The 17,866-nt window shown below is 39.5% G+C and overlaps 1 protein-coding gene across 2 annotated transcripts in view; it reads left to right on the plus strand.

The window, feature by feature from the left end:
* The first annotated feature begins 5,355 nt into the window (after window positions 1-5,355).
* The window catches only part of LOC149692762 (transducin-like enhancer protein 4), a 53,285-nt gene continuing 40,774 nt past the window's right edge, over window positions 5,356-17,866 (plus strand). For both annotated transcript variants that reach the window (XM_089868632.1, XM_089868633.1), the window contains exons 1-4: window positions 5,356-6,260; window positions 7,704-7,807; window positions 12,635-12,698; window positions 12,786-12,830. In XM_089868632.1, coding sequence (XP_089724758.1) covers window positions 6,240-6,260; window positions 7,704-7,807; window positions 12,635-12,698; window positions 12,786-12,830 — 234 coding nt within the window. In that variant the 5' untranslated portion in view covers window positions 5,356-6,239. The remainder of the gene's footprint in view (window positions 6,261-7,703; window positions 7,808-12,634; window positions 12,699-12,785; window positions 12,831-17,866) is intronic.

The following is a 17,866-nucleotide window of genomic DNA, read 5'->3' on the forward strand; positions in this document are numbered from 1 at the left end:
AATATTTTTATTAGTTGTTCAATGGTACGTAATAATTCTTTGGACCTTATGACCTGGAAAACTTTGAGGCTTTATCTAAAAATGTTCACATTTTCTAGTAAAAACTTTGAAAGAAAAAAAAAACTCAAAGCATGAAACACACGTGGGGAATGCGCGAGAATGCGTTTCGCGCCAAAATATTATTCTATATACATTACGGAATTATTTTTCCCGCCATATTTTTAAAGCTCGAGCTCACGCGCTCTGTCGTAAAAAGATTGGGGTGGCTTTGCTTGGATATATATTCAGCCTGCGCGTAACTTTAGGGAATGATATAGCTTTTCCCGCTTTTTCCTCCCAGCTCTTTACATACAGTGTAACGGAAAATGGCGCGAACCACCTCCCCTCTTTAAATAAAGTAAAAAAAGATAAGAAGGAAAAGTAAAAAAAAAAAAAAGTAAAAACACTGAGGTCACGGAGCCTCGTTTGACGGTTTGCCAGTGAGTAATTCCTTCGCTATTAACACAGTAATTAACGCGGAGCTGCCGCTGTGGGAAGTAAGCGCCTAATTCTTTTACTTCCCCCCATTTACCCCCCTCTCATTTACTCATTCCCGTCTTTTTCCCGCCCTTTTCCGTTCGGTTCTACCCGCCAATTTTCCATCCTCAATCCCCCTCCTTAGAATTTCCGTCACGTGATTTTTCCCGCGCGACGGTTAGTATAAGCGAGCCCGCCCTTTTTACAACTTGGCCTCTCTCGCCAGCTATACTTCTTCCCCCATAGATACCTTAAATCTAAAATTATTTTAACCAAGGCTTAGGGAAAAAAGGCAAATTTTATCTAAAGACTTAAACGCTGTGGGTTCGGAAAATTTATTTACTTATTCAAGTATTTCTTATATCTATTGATTCTTCCGCCCTTAGGCCTAGTCGCGCTTACTCTACACTTTGGCTTGTAAAAGCGCGCGAAACATCTCCCGCTTCTCTTCTTTTCCCGCCTTTATCCCCTCTAGGAGAAGAGAACGGAGATAGAGGTGGGGGAAGTTTCTCTTACCGCTCTCTGTCTGTCTCTCTCTCTCTCTCTCTCTCTCTCTCTCTCTCTCTCTCTCTCTCTCTCTCTCTCTCTCTCTCTCTCTCTCTCTCCACAGCATCTCAACCCCTTTAACAGGATTGCCACCCCCGCTTTCGGGAGCGCGCTCTTTCCACCCGGTTTTCCCGCCAAAAGGCTCATTGATCGTCCCTTAATTGCTCGTGCTCTGAGAATTCGGCTCTTGGCCTGGCGCTCATTCGCCCTCTAGAACGCTTGTGTGTTTAAATTAGCGGGGAATTTAGATAGCGCCAGCTTTGCCGGACCTTAGAAAAGGCGGGAAAACCAGAAAGAAAGGGAGTAAAATGGCGGGAAGAGAGAGGAGGAAGAGTGGCTACATACCGACCGACCCAACTTGTCACTAGAGTTTGTTTAAACGACCCCAGGAAGGGATACTTCATTCGCGCTGACTGGTTAATCTGTTTCCGGAGTTTTCGCAATAATGAGCTAGTTCTTTTTCTCTCTCCTTTTTTTTTCGTTCCTCCTGAAACAACGTTAGGCTTAGGATGAAACTTTCGGCTATTAATTTAGCTAAACTTTTTTATTTGCTCGCGCAGGCTTTAATTGCAGTGATTTAAAGTGATGATATCCATGGGATTTGTTAACGATCTATTTGATTAAAAAAAATTGGAAACTTCCTTTATTTTATTTTTTATTTTTTGTTATAAACGTAATTTATTCAGGAATTAAATTAAATTAAATTAAATTTATTTTATAATTTAAAAAAGCCAACTTACAGGGGTTACAAACACCGTGTATTTCCTACGGCGCCTGTAGAAAGGTTTCACTCGCGATACTTCGGTGTTCAGGATGAAGCTACCCACCAGGCGCTAAAAGTAAAAAATATTTTATTTGCTCATAAATTAAGTTTTAATTTAAATTAGTATAAGAAATATATTTAATCTATTTAAGGAAATACGTTCGAGAGAAATTCAAAGTAATTTGCATTGCAGATGACGGAAAATATTTTATTTTACCCAGAATCTAAATTTTGCATAAAAATACTCGATAGGAAAATTTCAAAAAATATATATATTTTTTTTTAAATTACGCTTTTCTCTGAAATATAAATTTGCTTTCTTTATTTTATTCATTCCATTGTAGATTTAGCATCTTTGCCATCCCCTAGGCGAGCTCTAACGTTTCATCTATCTCTCCTCTTCCAGACCCCATCCTCTTTTTCCTCCCCCCATGTTGGTTTTCCTCCCGCCCCCTTTTTCTGTCACGTATATAACCCTAGGGTATTCCTATCCTACTAGTATAGTAGATATACCCCAGTATAATATCTTTGGAAGATACCAAAAGTATTGGCCAATATATATATTCCCCGTTTCAATCGGAGTTTGCAACGCGTACAAAGCCTAATCCTCCATCTATTTCTAAATGACTTTGTATAGAAAATTGCCATGGACTTTTTCCGTTTCAATTCGGAGCTAAACAAGTTCCGCCTTTTCCTTAATAAATCCTAATGCTCGCTGTAAAGTATGACCAAAATTTTCATCGAAATACCCTATAGAGAATATATATAAAAGTCTATGGGAGTAGAAACAGCGTTCGAATATAAAAGCCTGCTTCTGTGTGTTATATAAAAAATGTACGTATAAGCGTACGTACTCTTCGTCAAATACTTGGGAAGGGGGGGGAGAGTGGTAGGCGTAAACTCCGTCACCCCCTCTGGTTGTATTTTTTCTTTCCACCCCCCCCTTCCCCAGCTCGCTTTGCGCCTTTTTCGTTCTATCTGTTCTCTCATGGCTGCCTCTGAGAATCCTTCTCTCTTCTTCCTCTCTATACTCTATAGGATTCTGGAACCCCCTTGGAGCTTTTCTTACCCCCCCCATTCTTGTCCCCCTTTAGGATTCTGGGTCTTTCTCTTTCCCCCCAGTTTTCTAGTAACCGATTTCCCGCCTAGGGTTTCTCCTCTTTTGACCTGTTATATTTACGGTGTTCGCTCAAGTGCTCATCAAAAGAGTGAACCCCCCGTCCCGTCCCGTAGTTCCTACTGCTTTCCCCCATTCCTGGCAGAACCCCCCCCTCCTTACACACTCTCCTACCAACTCCGGCGGCGCGCCGCTTACAACGTATACCGCCGATAATCAGCTCTTCTTCCCAGAGCTATTCCGTAGGCGGGGCTGTCCCCCCTTTTGTACGCTTTTCCTTCCCCCTTTTATCCTTATTTCTAGTTTTATTCCCCCCCGTCCCCCTGATGCTTTATACTTCGCTGCAACGCTCCCTCGACGAGTATATATCCTCTTTCTTTTCTACCCCCCCCTCACCCCACAAACTCCTCAACCCCCTGGAGCTTTGAAGGAATACCTTCTCTTCCCGACCCCCCTTTGGTCCTTTTTGATTTCTCTCCCCCTACAGGGAGAGAGAGAGAGAGAGGGAAAACGAGAGAGAGAGACAAGCTGCTCTTCTTTTTGTACCCCCTACCCTTTTCCTAGCTCCCTCTGATTTTCGACCCCCTCCTTTTCCCTTTTTCCTTGCCTAAAGTAAGCCACGCCTCTTTTCCTAGTCACGCGCCTTTGACATGGCTGTCAAATATTCTTTTTGGACATCCTCCTCCATTTACTCCTTGGTGTAGAAACCGCTAAAAAGATTGCGAGGGAGAAACGGAGTTAGGGTTAGCTCGTGCTGGAAGGTTTGGTTTAGTCTCGTGACTGACGTTGGGTTAAGTCCCGCCTCTAACCCCTCCCTTTTTACTCGGCGTACCACGTGGGTCTATATATATTTTTTTAGCTTGTCCAAAGGGGGGTTTTTAGCCCGAAACGGTCATGTTTGTTGATAAGACCAATCATTGAGTGTACCCAAAAGCGTCCAAACGTTTTAAGCTCGCAGTAGGGCTTAGTGAAACGCTACCCAATGTGTCCCTTTTTTTTTTTGTTAAGAGGAACTTTTTGGAGCAGGGTTTAGGTTAGGACTAGTTACTTTACTTAGTTCTCGGGACCCCCAAAGACCCTTGAAGAAAAACCTTTGAAGGTTATTATTTAAAAAAACCTGTCCCCCATATTGAGAATACCATAGTACAAAATACATCTCCCTAGGGGCTATTTCATTATTTGGATCGAGAAATAAATTTGTGATATATTTTTAAATATACGGGACAATATGATTACGCCGCATTGAGCAGACTGCCTGCCTGCCGTATTGTTGTATTTGACCCAAAAATATCACCGGTTGTACGGTGCGGTTCCCTGAAAGAAACTCGAAAATGTTTTTAAATAAATTTAAAAATGAATTTATTTAATACTATCCTTAAATCGAACTCGATGAACTTTTTAATTTTATTTCAATAACTATTAATTTAAAATCATTGAGTTCAATTAACTTAGTCCCAATGAGCGTGGTTATTTTGACAGTAGTTAATATTTAATTTAATTACCATAACAATTATTAGGGTCGTAGAATCCGAATATTATTGAATAATTTGAAACGGCGTTAATTAATTATTCTTGGGCTTATTTGAAGGCATTCTTGTTGGGAATCCGGGTTGAAAAGCTTGTTTTCTCCGAGAATCTCTTCTGTTCATTCTTTTCTTTTATTTTTTTGTTATTTCGGAATAGGGCCGCGGCTCGAATTTGCGGCGCTAGTGGCGGTGGAGCGTGCGGTATTCCCATGGAGCGCCGAAAAGATAGATAGGGGCAAAGAGCTTGAGCAGCTAGTCGAGGGTGGCCAGGGGGAGGGGAGCCAGAGAGAGTAAGAGGCAAGGAAAAGTATTCTCGTCTAGCGGTTCTCTGTCCAACCTTTTACTGTCTCTCTTTCTAGTTCTCACTACTCGCTCGCTCTCCCGCTTTCCTCTCTCTGCTATATCTTCAATTCTCACCATAGATATCAGAAACATATTAGAATAATTATATACTAAATATCCTAAGACTAAGAGATAACAGATGGTGTGGCGAAAGTTTCGCTAAGCCTCGTAGTAAATTAATAACATAAAGTAGATTTTTAAAAAGCCATTGTTTATGATAGCGTATGTCTCATTGCTGTCTAACGTTGAAGTTTAATTCCCTTATGCGTGTTCCAATGCGAGAATACTTCATTTGATAAACATCCCCGATAGAATTCTTTTTTCTCGCTTCCTGGATAAATATAGAAAATATGTATTTTGAAATCTATGATTCACTTTCCGCCCTCTTTTTTCCTTCCCCCTTTTCCTACTTACTCCCCATTGATCCCTCTCCCTCTTTTCCCTATCTGGCGCAGCGCGCGGTTGTTCCGAGAGAGAGAGAGAGAGAGCGAGAAAGAGAGGGAGAGAGAGGGACTCCTTTGCTATTCGGATATTACTAGTCAAAGCGAGAACGCCACGCGGAATAGTGCGTCGCGTTGCCTCGTGCTCGTGTTTTCCGCTCCGCGCTCGCGCTCGCCGTTTTATCTCTGTTCTTGTCTCTCTTTTTGCTCCACTACTTCTGCTGCCTCTGGTACCGTTTTCGTTAGTTCTCTCCTCTACCAGAGTAGAGTTACGGATAGAGAGAGGGAGAGAGAGTTTTAAGAGAAAATGTATCGTTTCTGCTCTCAGACTGCTCCAATCGCGTCACCGGCGGCGGGAGGGAAATCTTTTGCCCTTCTGCTTGTAGTATTTCATCGTGTGTGGTGCCGTTTTACTTAAGAGCTGCCGTAAGCCTTAGTCGTTTTACTCGTAACGTTGACGTTCGACGCTAAAACCAACCCAGAGTTACAAAATTACTCCCTAACATTGGATACTAATTAATAATGACAAACGGATGATTAGTGCGAATTTTACCCGACTTAATTTTTCATTGTTATTTAAATTTAAAAATCTTGGAAAGGTTTACGTTGAAAATTAATCGCTTTTATTTTTAAAAAGGAAAAAGGTTTCGCGTGTGTGGGGGGAAGGGGGTTAGACCCCCTTTCGCGTTTAAAACTAAGCCCGGTGAAAAATTGACTCTCTCTTATTTAGCAGGGGGTTCCAAAGTACGGTAGGCGACGCGCCGGAGCGAAAGTTCCGGTCGTGAATAATGACTGCCTTATTAAATTACGCGTTTCGTCCAAAGACAACAAACCAATCGGAGATTGCGCGCTAACGATCCAACCTTCGCGACACCAGAGACTTTAAGCGACGAGAGTTTACCTCCGTCACTTCTTACCCGCGCCTTCAAAAAGTCGCGGGCAAAATTTTTAACAGTTCGACAAATAGAGTCGCCACAATTCGCGCCAAAATGTATCCTAATCGGCATCCCGTAAGTATAATTATTTATGACGTCATTTGGGGGAGGGGGTGGCTTTATACGCGCGTGCATGATCACACGCGCATTACATCACGCGACTCTATTAAAATCCAATTACAAAAAAAAAAAAATTCGCGCCACTTTCGCGCGTTCCGGACAAGTAAAGTCCATCCATGTGGACATCGTGTTTCGCGCCATGCTCTTTTTATAGCGCTTTTTTTTCCTTCCGTCCCTTATTGGCGCTTGTTGGGAACCCTGAAAGATTGAGTAGGGGGGAGGGGGTAACCAATAGCTTCGGAAACTCATTGATGACGTCACCGGGGATGACGTGGGCGTGGCTTCTTGATTGGAAGAGCTCTCTCTCTCTTTTCTCTTGGATGGAGAAATCAGGGGGAAGGAAGTAAGAGGGGGGAATGAAGAAGACGATTGAGTTCATACACAAGGAGGACTAGGGAGTAAGGGAGACGGGTGGAGTGGTAAATAAGGGGATGAGTGCCGAAGTCTAGGAGGCCATCGTTTAATTGATCGTTATTTGAGCATGTCCCCCCCCCCCCGCTTTTACTCGTTCTCCCTCCCCCGGTTACTCGTTCTACCGACGTTTAAATAGGCGGTAGGTTATCCAATCGTTTGTTCGTCTTTTTAATTAAAACAAGTTTGGTGCCAGAAAAGGGAGGCTTAATTATTTCAACAATACCACACCTATCTATCGTAGATTAAACGCTTAATGCTATTTTTTTTTAATAAAGAACTATGAAGTCGTTTAAATATATTTTAAATATGATTAAGTTAATTTTCTTATTTTATTTTATAACTTTAAAAATAAAAATAAATATTAATTTTGAAAATAAAATAAAATTAACTTTAAGTCACAATAAACCTATTTTATTTTAAACATAATTAAGTTTATTATCGTATTTAAATATTGTTATATAATTCGTATTTACCTCGCAATGTAAAAGTAGTTTTTTTACGTTATACTTCTTGTACCATCAAGGTAGAAAGCTCCCTGTACCTCAACTATAACTACGAACAGGTGTATTTGAAATTATATATCGCGTAGTAGCGTTTAACAAATACAGGCGTTTTGTCCGTGTACTCCTTGACATGTGGAACTTGTCTAATAACTCGTGGGGTTGAATACTTGTTTTATAATCAAATGCGATCATATTGATTTTAATTGCGAAAGAAATAAAATTCAAATCGGATTCAAACATTTAAATTCAAAGAAATAAATTGAAAAGCGGGTTTTTTGAATTATATTGACAAGTGTCCGACACCAAAGTGTAGGCGGAATTGTTGGTAGACTCTTCGTTTCGCGATGACACTCGTATAAACAACCGTTAATTACGAATTGTATAGTCGAATGATTTTAATCGCGCACGCCCAACGTGGAATAAATTTGGTGTCCTTTTCGAAATATTAACACGTTAATATTTTGTTTATTTATTTTTGCAGGCAAAGGGACCCCCTCAACCTGGACAAGCGTTTAAATTCACAGTTGCCGAAACTTGCGATAGAATCAAGGAAGAATTCAATTTCTTGCAAGCGCAATATCACAGGTAAATATTAAATCTCCTCAGTAGGAGGATAACTTGAAATACACTTTAACACAATATCGTGAAAAACGTTTCGGGAGACTAAAAATAAACGTGTCTGCTAATAGCTGTTATATAAAATTGAACACGAATTTAAACACCAAGGGGTTATATTTACTATTTAGATGTTTATTTGTAAGGGTAAATAAACGGTTTAATTTATTTCAACGCGTTTACGCTTTAAAGTATGTTAGTTTGCTCAGTCCATAAACATCTGCTTTTGTTATTTCTTTTTAAGGTTTTTAATTTATGCGGTAAAGTTATATAGAATTAGGCTAAAATTAGTAATTCGGTCTTTACGGTTAGTTGATAAATGCATTGAAGCTTTAATAGCACGCGAAACAAATTGCTTCAATTAAAGGAATACGGACACGAAACTTGAAAACTTGAAAAGCTGGTTTTTTCCCTTTTTAAAAGAATACCTTTAAAATCGATACCATTGTCTTTTTTACTAGACCAAGTTAAAACTGAGCATTGAACGCGTATAAATTTGAATGCGCGGGGTTTTAGTATGACGTATGCGTATAGCAGTTTAGATCCGTAGCAACAAACGGCGTTTTTCATTGGATATTCGTGAGATTTGCCGTATCAATTTGATAGATGGCGGCATGGTGCTTACTTTAAAGTTAATTATTCGTGACGTAAGCATGATCCGTGTATATGATGGAAACTAAAATAATTTTAAACCTATAGTCAGGTCACTATCCCTTTTAATGAAAAATAAGCAAACATTCTTGGTAAAACGTGAAAGAAGCCCTTTATTAAAAGAGTTTTAAATCTCCCGCGTTTGTTTTAATGCACGAACTCTGATGTGAAAAGTTTGTTGTTCCTCTTTTTCTCTCTCTCTCTCTCCAGTCTCTATCTTCGTTAAAACGAGTATAAATGCAAGAGGGGAGGGGATCTTTAACCCTCCCTGCCTTTAGAGTATAATGCTTTATCCACGGGAGGAGATGGGATCGTGCGAAATTTCTAACGTTTAAAAAAAGGATATACAGATGGGAGTGGATTGGGGGGGATGAGGAGAGAGAGAGAGGCAAGATTCTCCTCCTAGACTCTTGGTCGTACCGAATCGTCTTGTTCAATATTTGCGCCTCGTTGGAGCGAACCGAATTTAAAATTGCGAACGCGGATCACGCCGTGCTCGCGCTTTTTCTCCTCTCTCTCTCTCTGTTCTCTTCCACTCCTTTTTTTCATCTCTCCATCTTCCATATTCTACATCCCGCTGGCTGTATATATATATCCATCCCTTTCCCTTTTTTCCCTCTTCCCAGCATCCACTACTCTAGAAGGCTTCTTGTCTCTACGTTATTGCCGCAGCATCTTCCCCTCCTCTTTCTTGATTTATCATTCTTTATCCCTCTCCTCTTCCATCAGATGCTGCTGCGTCCCCCCCCTCACCACCACCACCATCACCCAACTATACTGGCAACTTTTTCCTTACACTCTTACGCCATGTTACCTTCCCCCTGTCCTTTCTTTTTTTTTGGAAGGGTTTAAACTCACTCTTTCATGGTTTATGGAGGTTATTGATGTGAAAGAAATGGATGGGTGGCTGGGATGATTTAGAAATTGTTTACACTTTTCTTAAGTGTATATCTTTATTATTTATGGAATAATTCTTATGAAATTTGGAGGATTTACTCTATGGAGTATATATTTTCGTGCAGTACTTTCAATTTTACTCTATCTATATAAGATGAAAAGTAACAATGTTTTTATAAGTAACAGGGTTCAAACAAACCTGGAAAACAGGGAAAACCTGGAAAAATCAGGGAAATAAATAGTTGACAAAAACCTCAGGGAAAACTCAGGGAAATTTAGAATATTTAGTAAAATTCAGCGAAATCAGGGAAATTTGCGACAAACAGGGGCCGAGTAATTAAGCAAAATGTTCATAAACATACCATCCATATTATTAACGTTACACTAAACTTTGGAGACTCATAACTCTGGTTCTATTATAGATACGGGGATGTCCTTCGAGTATCTTATAGTCTTATTTGTCCCCCATCCAACCATACTAAAAACTTGGTGTTGCGACAAACAGGGGCCGAGTAATTAAGCAAATTGTTCCTGAACATACCCTCCATAGGATTAATATTACACTATAATTTGGAGGCTTATAACTCTGGTTATATTAGAGGTACGGGGATGCCCTTTGATTATTTGCCCCCCCCCCATCCTTCGTTAACATTTGTTCCGTAGGATACTCCATATACGGGAAAAACCTGATAACTCAGGGAAGTATATGGGGAAAAACCTGAAAATCTCAGGGAAATTTGTTTTCCAAAAGTTGTATGAACCCTGAGTAAGGAGTTTAAACCGTGTATTGTTCATCTTGTTCAGACTCTATCCTCCCCATTTTTTTCTTTTTTTTTTTCTTCTGGTCACTGTTTTTTTTTGTGTGTGTGTGGGCCGCGAGAAGATCCATCCTGGATCTAAGAAGCTGTCTTTCATCCTCTATCGGTGCTATATTTCCTTTCTTTATTAAAGAAGGGGGAATGGGAAGACCTTCCTCCTGGTAGCCGCTCTCCTCTATACCAAGAAAGAATCGACTCTGGGATGAGATGGAATTGGAAGAGGAGAGAGAGAGGGAGGGAGATCCATACACAATTTATCCCTCGCTCCGCATCCTCCTTGATCCCCATCCCTCTTTTGCTTTATTTTGGAGGACGACAATCAAGCGTCTTTCCTTATAGCTTAAAAGAATAGATAAGGCCGAGAACTAGAAGTACATACATTTTAAGTAAAGTAATAGCTTTTCCTTAATGATATTTAGTTAAGAGTTCTTTTTTATTTACTCAAAGTGTATACTTTCCAGTGTCGTCGCTCAAAAACTATCAATCCTACTTCAAATTATGACCTTCCAATATCACGTTGAAGTTTTTTTTTTATTTCTCTTAGCCCTTAAAATTTTTGGGGAGGATTTTTTTTCTGCTTATCGTAATTTTTTCTTCTTCTTTACTTAAGAGGGTTACGTTATTAATGATGCGAATGAAAATATGAGAGCGTATTGAGGGGTCGAACACTTTCCAAACACCGTTATTTATTTTATAAACTCATCGATAATGAAATTACGTAGCAACTTTAATAGAAAATATGTTATTCTATAATGCGAAATCAATTTAAAGTAAATGTTTTCCCCTCGAGAAAAACAATTATAAATTTACGTCTCTCTCTCTCTCTCTCTCTCTCTCTCTCTCTCTCTCTCTCTCTCTCTCTCTCTCTCTCTCCTTATCACGTTTTTACGATTACAGCTCTCGTAGCCTAGGAATGAATATTGATTGTACATAGAAACTTGTTATTTTAACAGGTGCTTGGAAAAACTTGATATTTTTGATTTCCGTAAAAGTACCTGATGCATTATCGAGTACCTTACCTTGAGTGCATTATATATAGAAGTAATATTGTACTTTTCCCAAGCATTAAATATATACGTGAGGTATTTGTACCGTAACTTTTGATCTAAGGAAAATAGACTTATTTTAAAAATACCATTGGAAACTAGACATTCCATAGAGTAATCACACCAAGTATCATAAATATATGAATTTAAATAACGTCCCCAGAATCATTTAAAAGTTTCATCGAAATACATTTTTGCATTCAATTCACAAATATTGAATCAAATTGTATAAATTTTTCTTTTTTTTTTATCGATTTACAAGTTACGCATTGAGGTCTTGTATAAGAGGAGCCGCCCTTTATCTTTAATAGCTTTCTGTTCCTCGGGCCCCAAAAATGATTAGTCATCACCCTCATGTCCTCCCCGGGGTGGGGGGGAAACAGGCGAAAAGGGGGGATGAATTCTATTGCGCAATAAGTACTCGAAACTATAATTTATCGACAAAATAATTGATTGTACTTCGGGAGGAAATCTATCTATACTACTATATTCTTTTGAACAGTTCTTATGTACAAGTGATTGGCGCTCTTATATAATATAAAAAAACATGTTTTATCAGCTTCTGAAAGACTGACACTTAAAATTTACCGCTCTATTGTTCTTAAAGAAGAAATAAATGATAAGGCGCGGTTCATATTTCGTACTTTTGAAATTGAATTTTTTTCCCTTATCATCTGATATAGTCGCTTATAATCTTGTATAGAAACTAAATTGGTAACCATGAGTTTTCTTTATACCGTCCGAGATTGAATTATTACCCTTTAAAACACTACTTCAGAACACTCTTGAAAATGTGTAAAATCAGTTGACATTATTTTAAATTACTCCTTTCTTTCTTTCTTTTTTAACGTTAGACAGATAATTATTTTGGTGTGAGAGGGGGGATGGGGGTGTTATTATCCGAGACGCGCAAGCAATTAAAGTTAATGAAAGATTTCCGTTTTTTAATGGTTTCAACAAAGAATGTCTCGTGATGTGCTCTGTTGAATTGCTAAGGAAGATTAATAATGGATTAGAAATATCTTTTAATTTTTTTTTCCCAAGTGCACTTTCGCGCCAAATAAAAACGCGCACTAAAAGCACGTGCACATCCACGTGGTTAAAAATTAAAACGTCTTTTTATGTTAAAGTTTCAATGTTTCAATTCCATTATTAATCATCCTTTTGTTAATTTCGTCTCGACACTCGCGCTGCTTTCGTTTCAGTTTTTTGCTAATTATAAACGCTACTGAAAACGTACGAGAATATACGAATAAGGCTTAATTGTAATTATATTATTGGTGTTTGAAATTATGACAAGATATTTATTGCGTAACTTTTTGTTAATTTTTTTAAGCTTTAAAATAAAATTTTATTAAAACTGTAATAAATTTATTTTTTTGCAGTTTAAAATTAGAGTGCGAAAAATTGGCCAGTGAAAAAACGGAAATGCAACGTCACTACGTCATGGTAAATATCACTTTATTTATCTATAAGTTGTTTTTCGGCAACAACTAAGGTCTTATTTTGCCCCCCCCCTTCTCTCTTAAATTACAGTATTACGAAATGTCATACGGATTAAACGTGGAAATGCACAAACAGGTAAGAGAACCATTTTCATTATATTTGCATTAGATATTTCGGAACAACCTTAAGTTAACGACCAAAAGCCACGCAATGTTTCGTAAAAAAAAAATAATAAAGAAAAATATCATTATAATTTTAGCCGAGTTATTTTGTAAAGGGCGCGCGAATTTTGTCGCGTGCGTTATTTTATTTTTAAATCCCTTTGGACGAAATTAAGACCCGAGGTTTATTGATTTGAGTAGAACTGGGTGGAAACAACTTTTACCTACTCTTTCGAAATATCGTGATATAAAACGAGTATGGCTTTGCATATAATCCCTAATTCAAATAAAACTATGCAAATGCCAATTGAATCTTATTTTATCCTTCCAAATATTTGACATACTTTAACTGTTAAGTTACACGTGGTATAATAAACGTACTTGTAATATACTAAGATATCAGATACTTAAGCATCCCGTATCCCCTCTTTTTCTTATAAGACGAACTCGTAATCCCCCCCCCTCCAATCTATAAAATAATAAAAAAGAACGAAGCTCTAGACTCCATCACGTCTTTGTTACTATAGCTCTCTTAACGTAAGAGTCGGGGATAAAACTTGTTTTATCCGCTAGGGGACGCGATAACTCTGTGTCTGTGTAGGGGTATACATTTTCGTGTCTTGAAGAATGGTAGATATTTCTTATTTTAATACTAAAAGATGATAAAAATCAAGTAAAAAAAAAGAACTAAAAGGCCAGCCGTGTTTTGAGGGTCATATTTTACCTCCAAATATATTATCTTTCAGTCTAGAGCTCGCCTAAAGAATGCGCGAACTATAAGAACTACTTTTTTTTAAAAGGAATTTCCTTCAACCACGTGATATTAAACATTGCGCAATAATTTTTTTTATTATAGGAGTTTATGGAATTGTCTATAAATTTTAATTTTTCTCGCGCTTTAGAGTAATATCACGTTCTTTGCGAATACATTATTATTAAGCCTTTGTTTTTGAATTTTGAAATTGAGAGAGTAATTGTCACGTGGGAAAATTTTGAGTATAGGTAAAAGCAGAAGTGAGATGAGACTAGAAGTGAAGGGCTCTAGCATTGGTAATAGATCCTGGCATTAGTGAACAAATTTGAGGATTTTATGCAGCTTCCATCGCGCCTACGGTTGTAATGGGAAATATTGCATCTTATATATAACAAGTACTTTTCAAAAAGCGACCTCCGAATTTCCTTACTTTAACAACCCGTGCTTTACAATCCGTACTTTTCAAAGCCATAGTATATCTTATCTACGATCTTCAAGATCTTTCAGAGGTGGCGCCCCTTTTCTTGGTCCTGGACGCTGGTCGCCCAGGACTGGGAAAGGTAGCGTCGCTTTAGTTTCGATTCATGGGGGGAGGTCTTCGGCCGAGCTTCCCACCATGTTACCTATAGACCTTCTATAACAAGTAACACAGAGTGCAAACAAAAAGGATGGCTAGGTCGCCTTACTGGCGCCTAGCGGCTTAAAACAGGGTTACCCTCGTACAACTCCACGGCAAGGTATTCTTCTTTTGTATATATATAAAAAAGGGTTCAGCCAACCTAGTAAACGTTATGGGTCTTTTCACGGTCAGTCGGTCACGTACGCCACTTGTGACGTTCGTGGCCGATGGTAACTATAATTGGACCAAACGAATCACGTGTCCAACGACTTTTTAAAAAGAGATTTGAAAAAGATGAAAAGAAGAGAGTCGTTTTGGAGGACCGAAAGTGAAAGACGTAGAATTGGGCGCGACGGCAAAAATAGTAAAAATGACGGACTGACGCGAAGTTTGAGAGTGCGGCAGAGTTATAACGGTGATCGGTGATCAACAGCGCGAATAACTGTACATACGCAAACACTGTAAATACGAGACCGGTTATACGTTCATCCGCGTTAACGTCATCCCATCATGGTCATCATGCGGCGTCCGAAAACGATAACACCATAAGTACTTTTGGTTGTTTTTATAAATTTGTTTATTGCTAATTAGTCTTTGATGATAAATGTTAAATAAATGGTTGGCGAACCCAATACCATGGTAGTCCGTCTTTGCTCCTTTGCCTACAGTTGGACATAAATCCCCTAGACAAACGAAGAAAGGTAGGCCCTCGCTAACCCTACCCAATTCAGTTACGCGAGGAGGAGGCCCGGAGTAAAGGGTAGTGAGAGAAAGCAAATAAATTCACTACAAAATGGGGGTCCGTCCGGGATCTCAAGGCCATAATGTTGTCAATGAAACGGAAAACCATGGTATTTCTTGTACTTGTTAAAATGGTATTAATTTGTAAACACACCGGAAAAGTGTGTGAGAAGCAAAGATAAGGGGGAAGAATAACGCAATTGCAAGTGGTCTGATATGTGTCAGGGTGTAGCATGATTGTTTTAAAATTTGTTGATAAGTGAGAACTTCCAAGGAATCTACTATAGTAACAAAAAGGGTAAACTGATGTTAAGTAAAGGGACCGATTGTTAAAAAGGTTTCAATCGACCAGGAAAAGTTTAATGGCCGAAGGGTTATTTTAATTCGGTCAGAGTGTTAGGGTCGATTGGTTAATTGGTCATTACGGTTTAAATCGGTTTAAATCGGTCAAGCAGGTTTATGAGTAATCCGTATAGTAGATTTCCTTCGGAGTTAAGCGAGGTTCTAAAACAGACTCGGAAAGAGCGTTATGAAACACGTTGTCAGGCGCCAAATTTAGTTTCTTCCACTGCGTCAGGTCAAAAAGTAGACATGCCTTTGTCACGTACACCTCCTCCGTCCCCCTCAGTATCGCGTGCGGCGTCACCGCCGGTATCTTCTATAAATAATTCGTCGGTCATGACGTCCACTCAGACCATGGGTGCCATCACAAATTTGGTGCCAACGAATCAAGTGCAAAATCAAGCACAGAATAATACAGTGCAAAGTCAGAATTTGGCCCCGCCTTCAAACCCTTCCGGAACCTCAGGTTCGAACACGGTAAGTGGTAGTCAATCTGGTGCTGCCACGCCCAGTTTGGTAACGCCACCGGATGTTCTAAGCGCACTGCTTCAACGGATAGATTCTTTGGTAGCTACACAAACTGCACAGCAAACCATGATACAAACGCTCATGCAGCAGGTTCAAGCGTCAGGTGCTACGAATTCCGTATCTCATACTAATACAGGTCCCGTAAATACACAGGCAAATAATAGCAATATTTCGGTCACTATGTCGACACAGCCGACACAGAGTAGCACACCAGCCGTAAACAATCCATATCCCCCTCCAATGGTGCCAGGACCGCCATTCACTTATTCGGCTCCTGTATCTACCCCTTCTTACACTGGCAACCCCTCAGATCCAGGACCAAAACAATTTTTGAAAAGAGCCAGGCAAATTATGCTTACATGTAATCAGCCTGAAGCGGACTTTATCAAAAGGTGGATGCCAACTATGTTGTTGGGTCCGGCTTTTGATTGGTTTGATGAGGAAGAACCCTTCAGTGATTGGGCTGATTTTGAAACACGGTGTAGGGCTCGATTCGAGCGTACCACAAATGATGAACATATCAAAGATAAGATCAGCGAACGGGTTCAAAAACCTCAAGAATCGGTGTGCGAATATTTGGATGTTATTCAAAAATTGTTTGGTCAATTGAATGAACCACTTTCTGCCAAAGAACAAGTCAGATTAGCTCGGCGTAATTTGCGCCAGGAAATCAAAATACATCTCATTACGAAAGACTTTGCAACCTTAAGAGATTTGATTGACGATGCGGTGTTGATTGAAAGATTAGCAAGAAACCGAAACCCCCCTTCGCAGTACAATTCAAGTAGCGATAGAGTAAATAATTTTAGGCCGTCAAATCGTCAATTCGTTCCCAGTTCTCAAAACGGAACGCGACCACGAGAATGTAGGGGCTGTGGAAGAGTGGGCCATAGCATAGATCAGTGTTGGTCTAGATCAGGCAATTGGCTCGACAATGGGAGAAATAATGTCCAGTCTGCTCCAAGGATAAGATGTTACCGGTGCGGTGAATATGGACATAAGAAGGTGCACTGTACGAATGAAAAACGACAAGCGCAAACTCAATCCGAGAAAAAGGGAAACGACGCGGCGGGCGGCTCAAAAGGGGTCGGCGGCCGGCCCGCGTCGCGTTAATAAAAGAAGAGAACCCCGCTAGCACGCCTATCAGTACCAGATCGAACTTTTTACTAGGGGGTCAAGTCTTTCTTGATATTTTTGTCGGTCCGGTAAAGTGCGTAGCGTTGGTGGATCCTGGATCCACACATACATTACTTAACAGCGAAATAAAACCCCTGGTAGAACAATTTGGATATAAAACAAAGGAAAATAATTTGACTCTAGCTCAGCCAGATGGATCACTCTTAGTTACAGAGGGAGTAGTTAAAATAGATTTTGGTCTACCGAGGAAGCATGTAAATATGGAAGCGGTGTATGTACCTAATTTGGAGTATTTGTGTATTCTAGGTTTAGATGTATTGCGAGAAACGGGAATGATTGTTAATTTTGGGACACAAAGTTTTAGCTGGCCCGAGGAGGTAAATGAGGTAATAAGTTTTAGAAGGGATATTAATTCGGAGATAGCTAACTGTTGTAGTTTGGCCCATGCTGACCGTTTCACTGATTACGAAGGATTAAAGACAGCCCTAGATGAAACCGGTACTCTAGACTTAGAACAGAGAGATAGATTGACGGACTTGGTGTATAAGTTCAAGAGAATCTTTTCAACTATTCCCGGTAGAACCACGAGGGTGGAGCATTACATTAATGTAGGAGACGCACTACCAAAGGCTAGTCCTCCCTATCGATTTAATCCAGTAAAAAGAGAGATCCTAGAAGGTATTATAGACGAGATGATTAGTTTAGACTTAATTGAGCCATGTAAGAGTCCATGGGCAAGCCCAGCCTTTTTAGTACCTCAGAAAAATAAGTCTCGAATGTGTATAGATTTTAGACAGGTGAACAGCGTTACTCGTAAAGATGCGTACCCGTTACCTAGGGTAGACGACATACTGGACTCGCTTAATAGACCCGCCTTCATTACAACACT

The sequence above is a fragment of the Phalangium opilio genome, unplaced genomic scaffold, assembly GCF_054372755.1.
Source record: "Phalangium opilio isolate 3A_F unplaced genomic scaffold, DU_Popi_V2 ptg000024l_1, whole genome shotgun sequence".
Classification (NCBI taxonomy): domain Eukaryota; kingdom Metazoa; phylum Arthropoda; class Arachnida; order Opiliones; family Phalangiidae; genus Phalangium; species Phalangium opilio.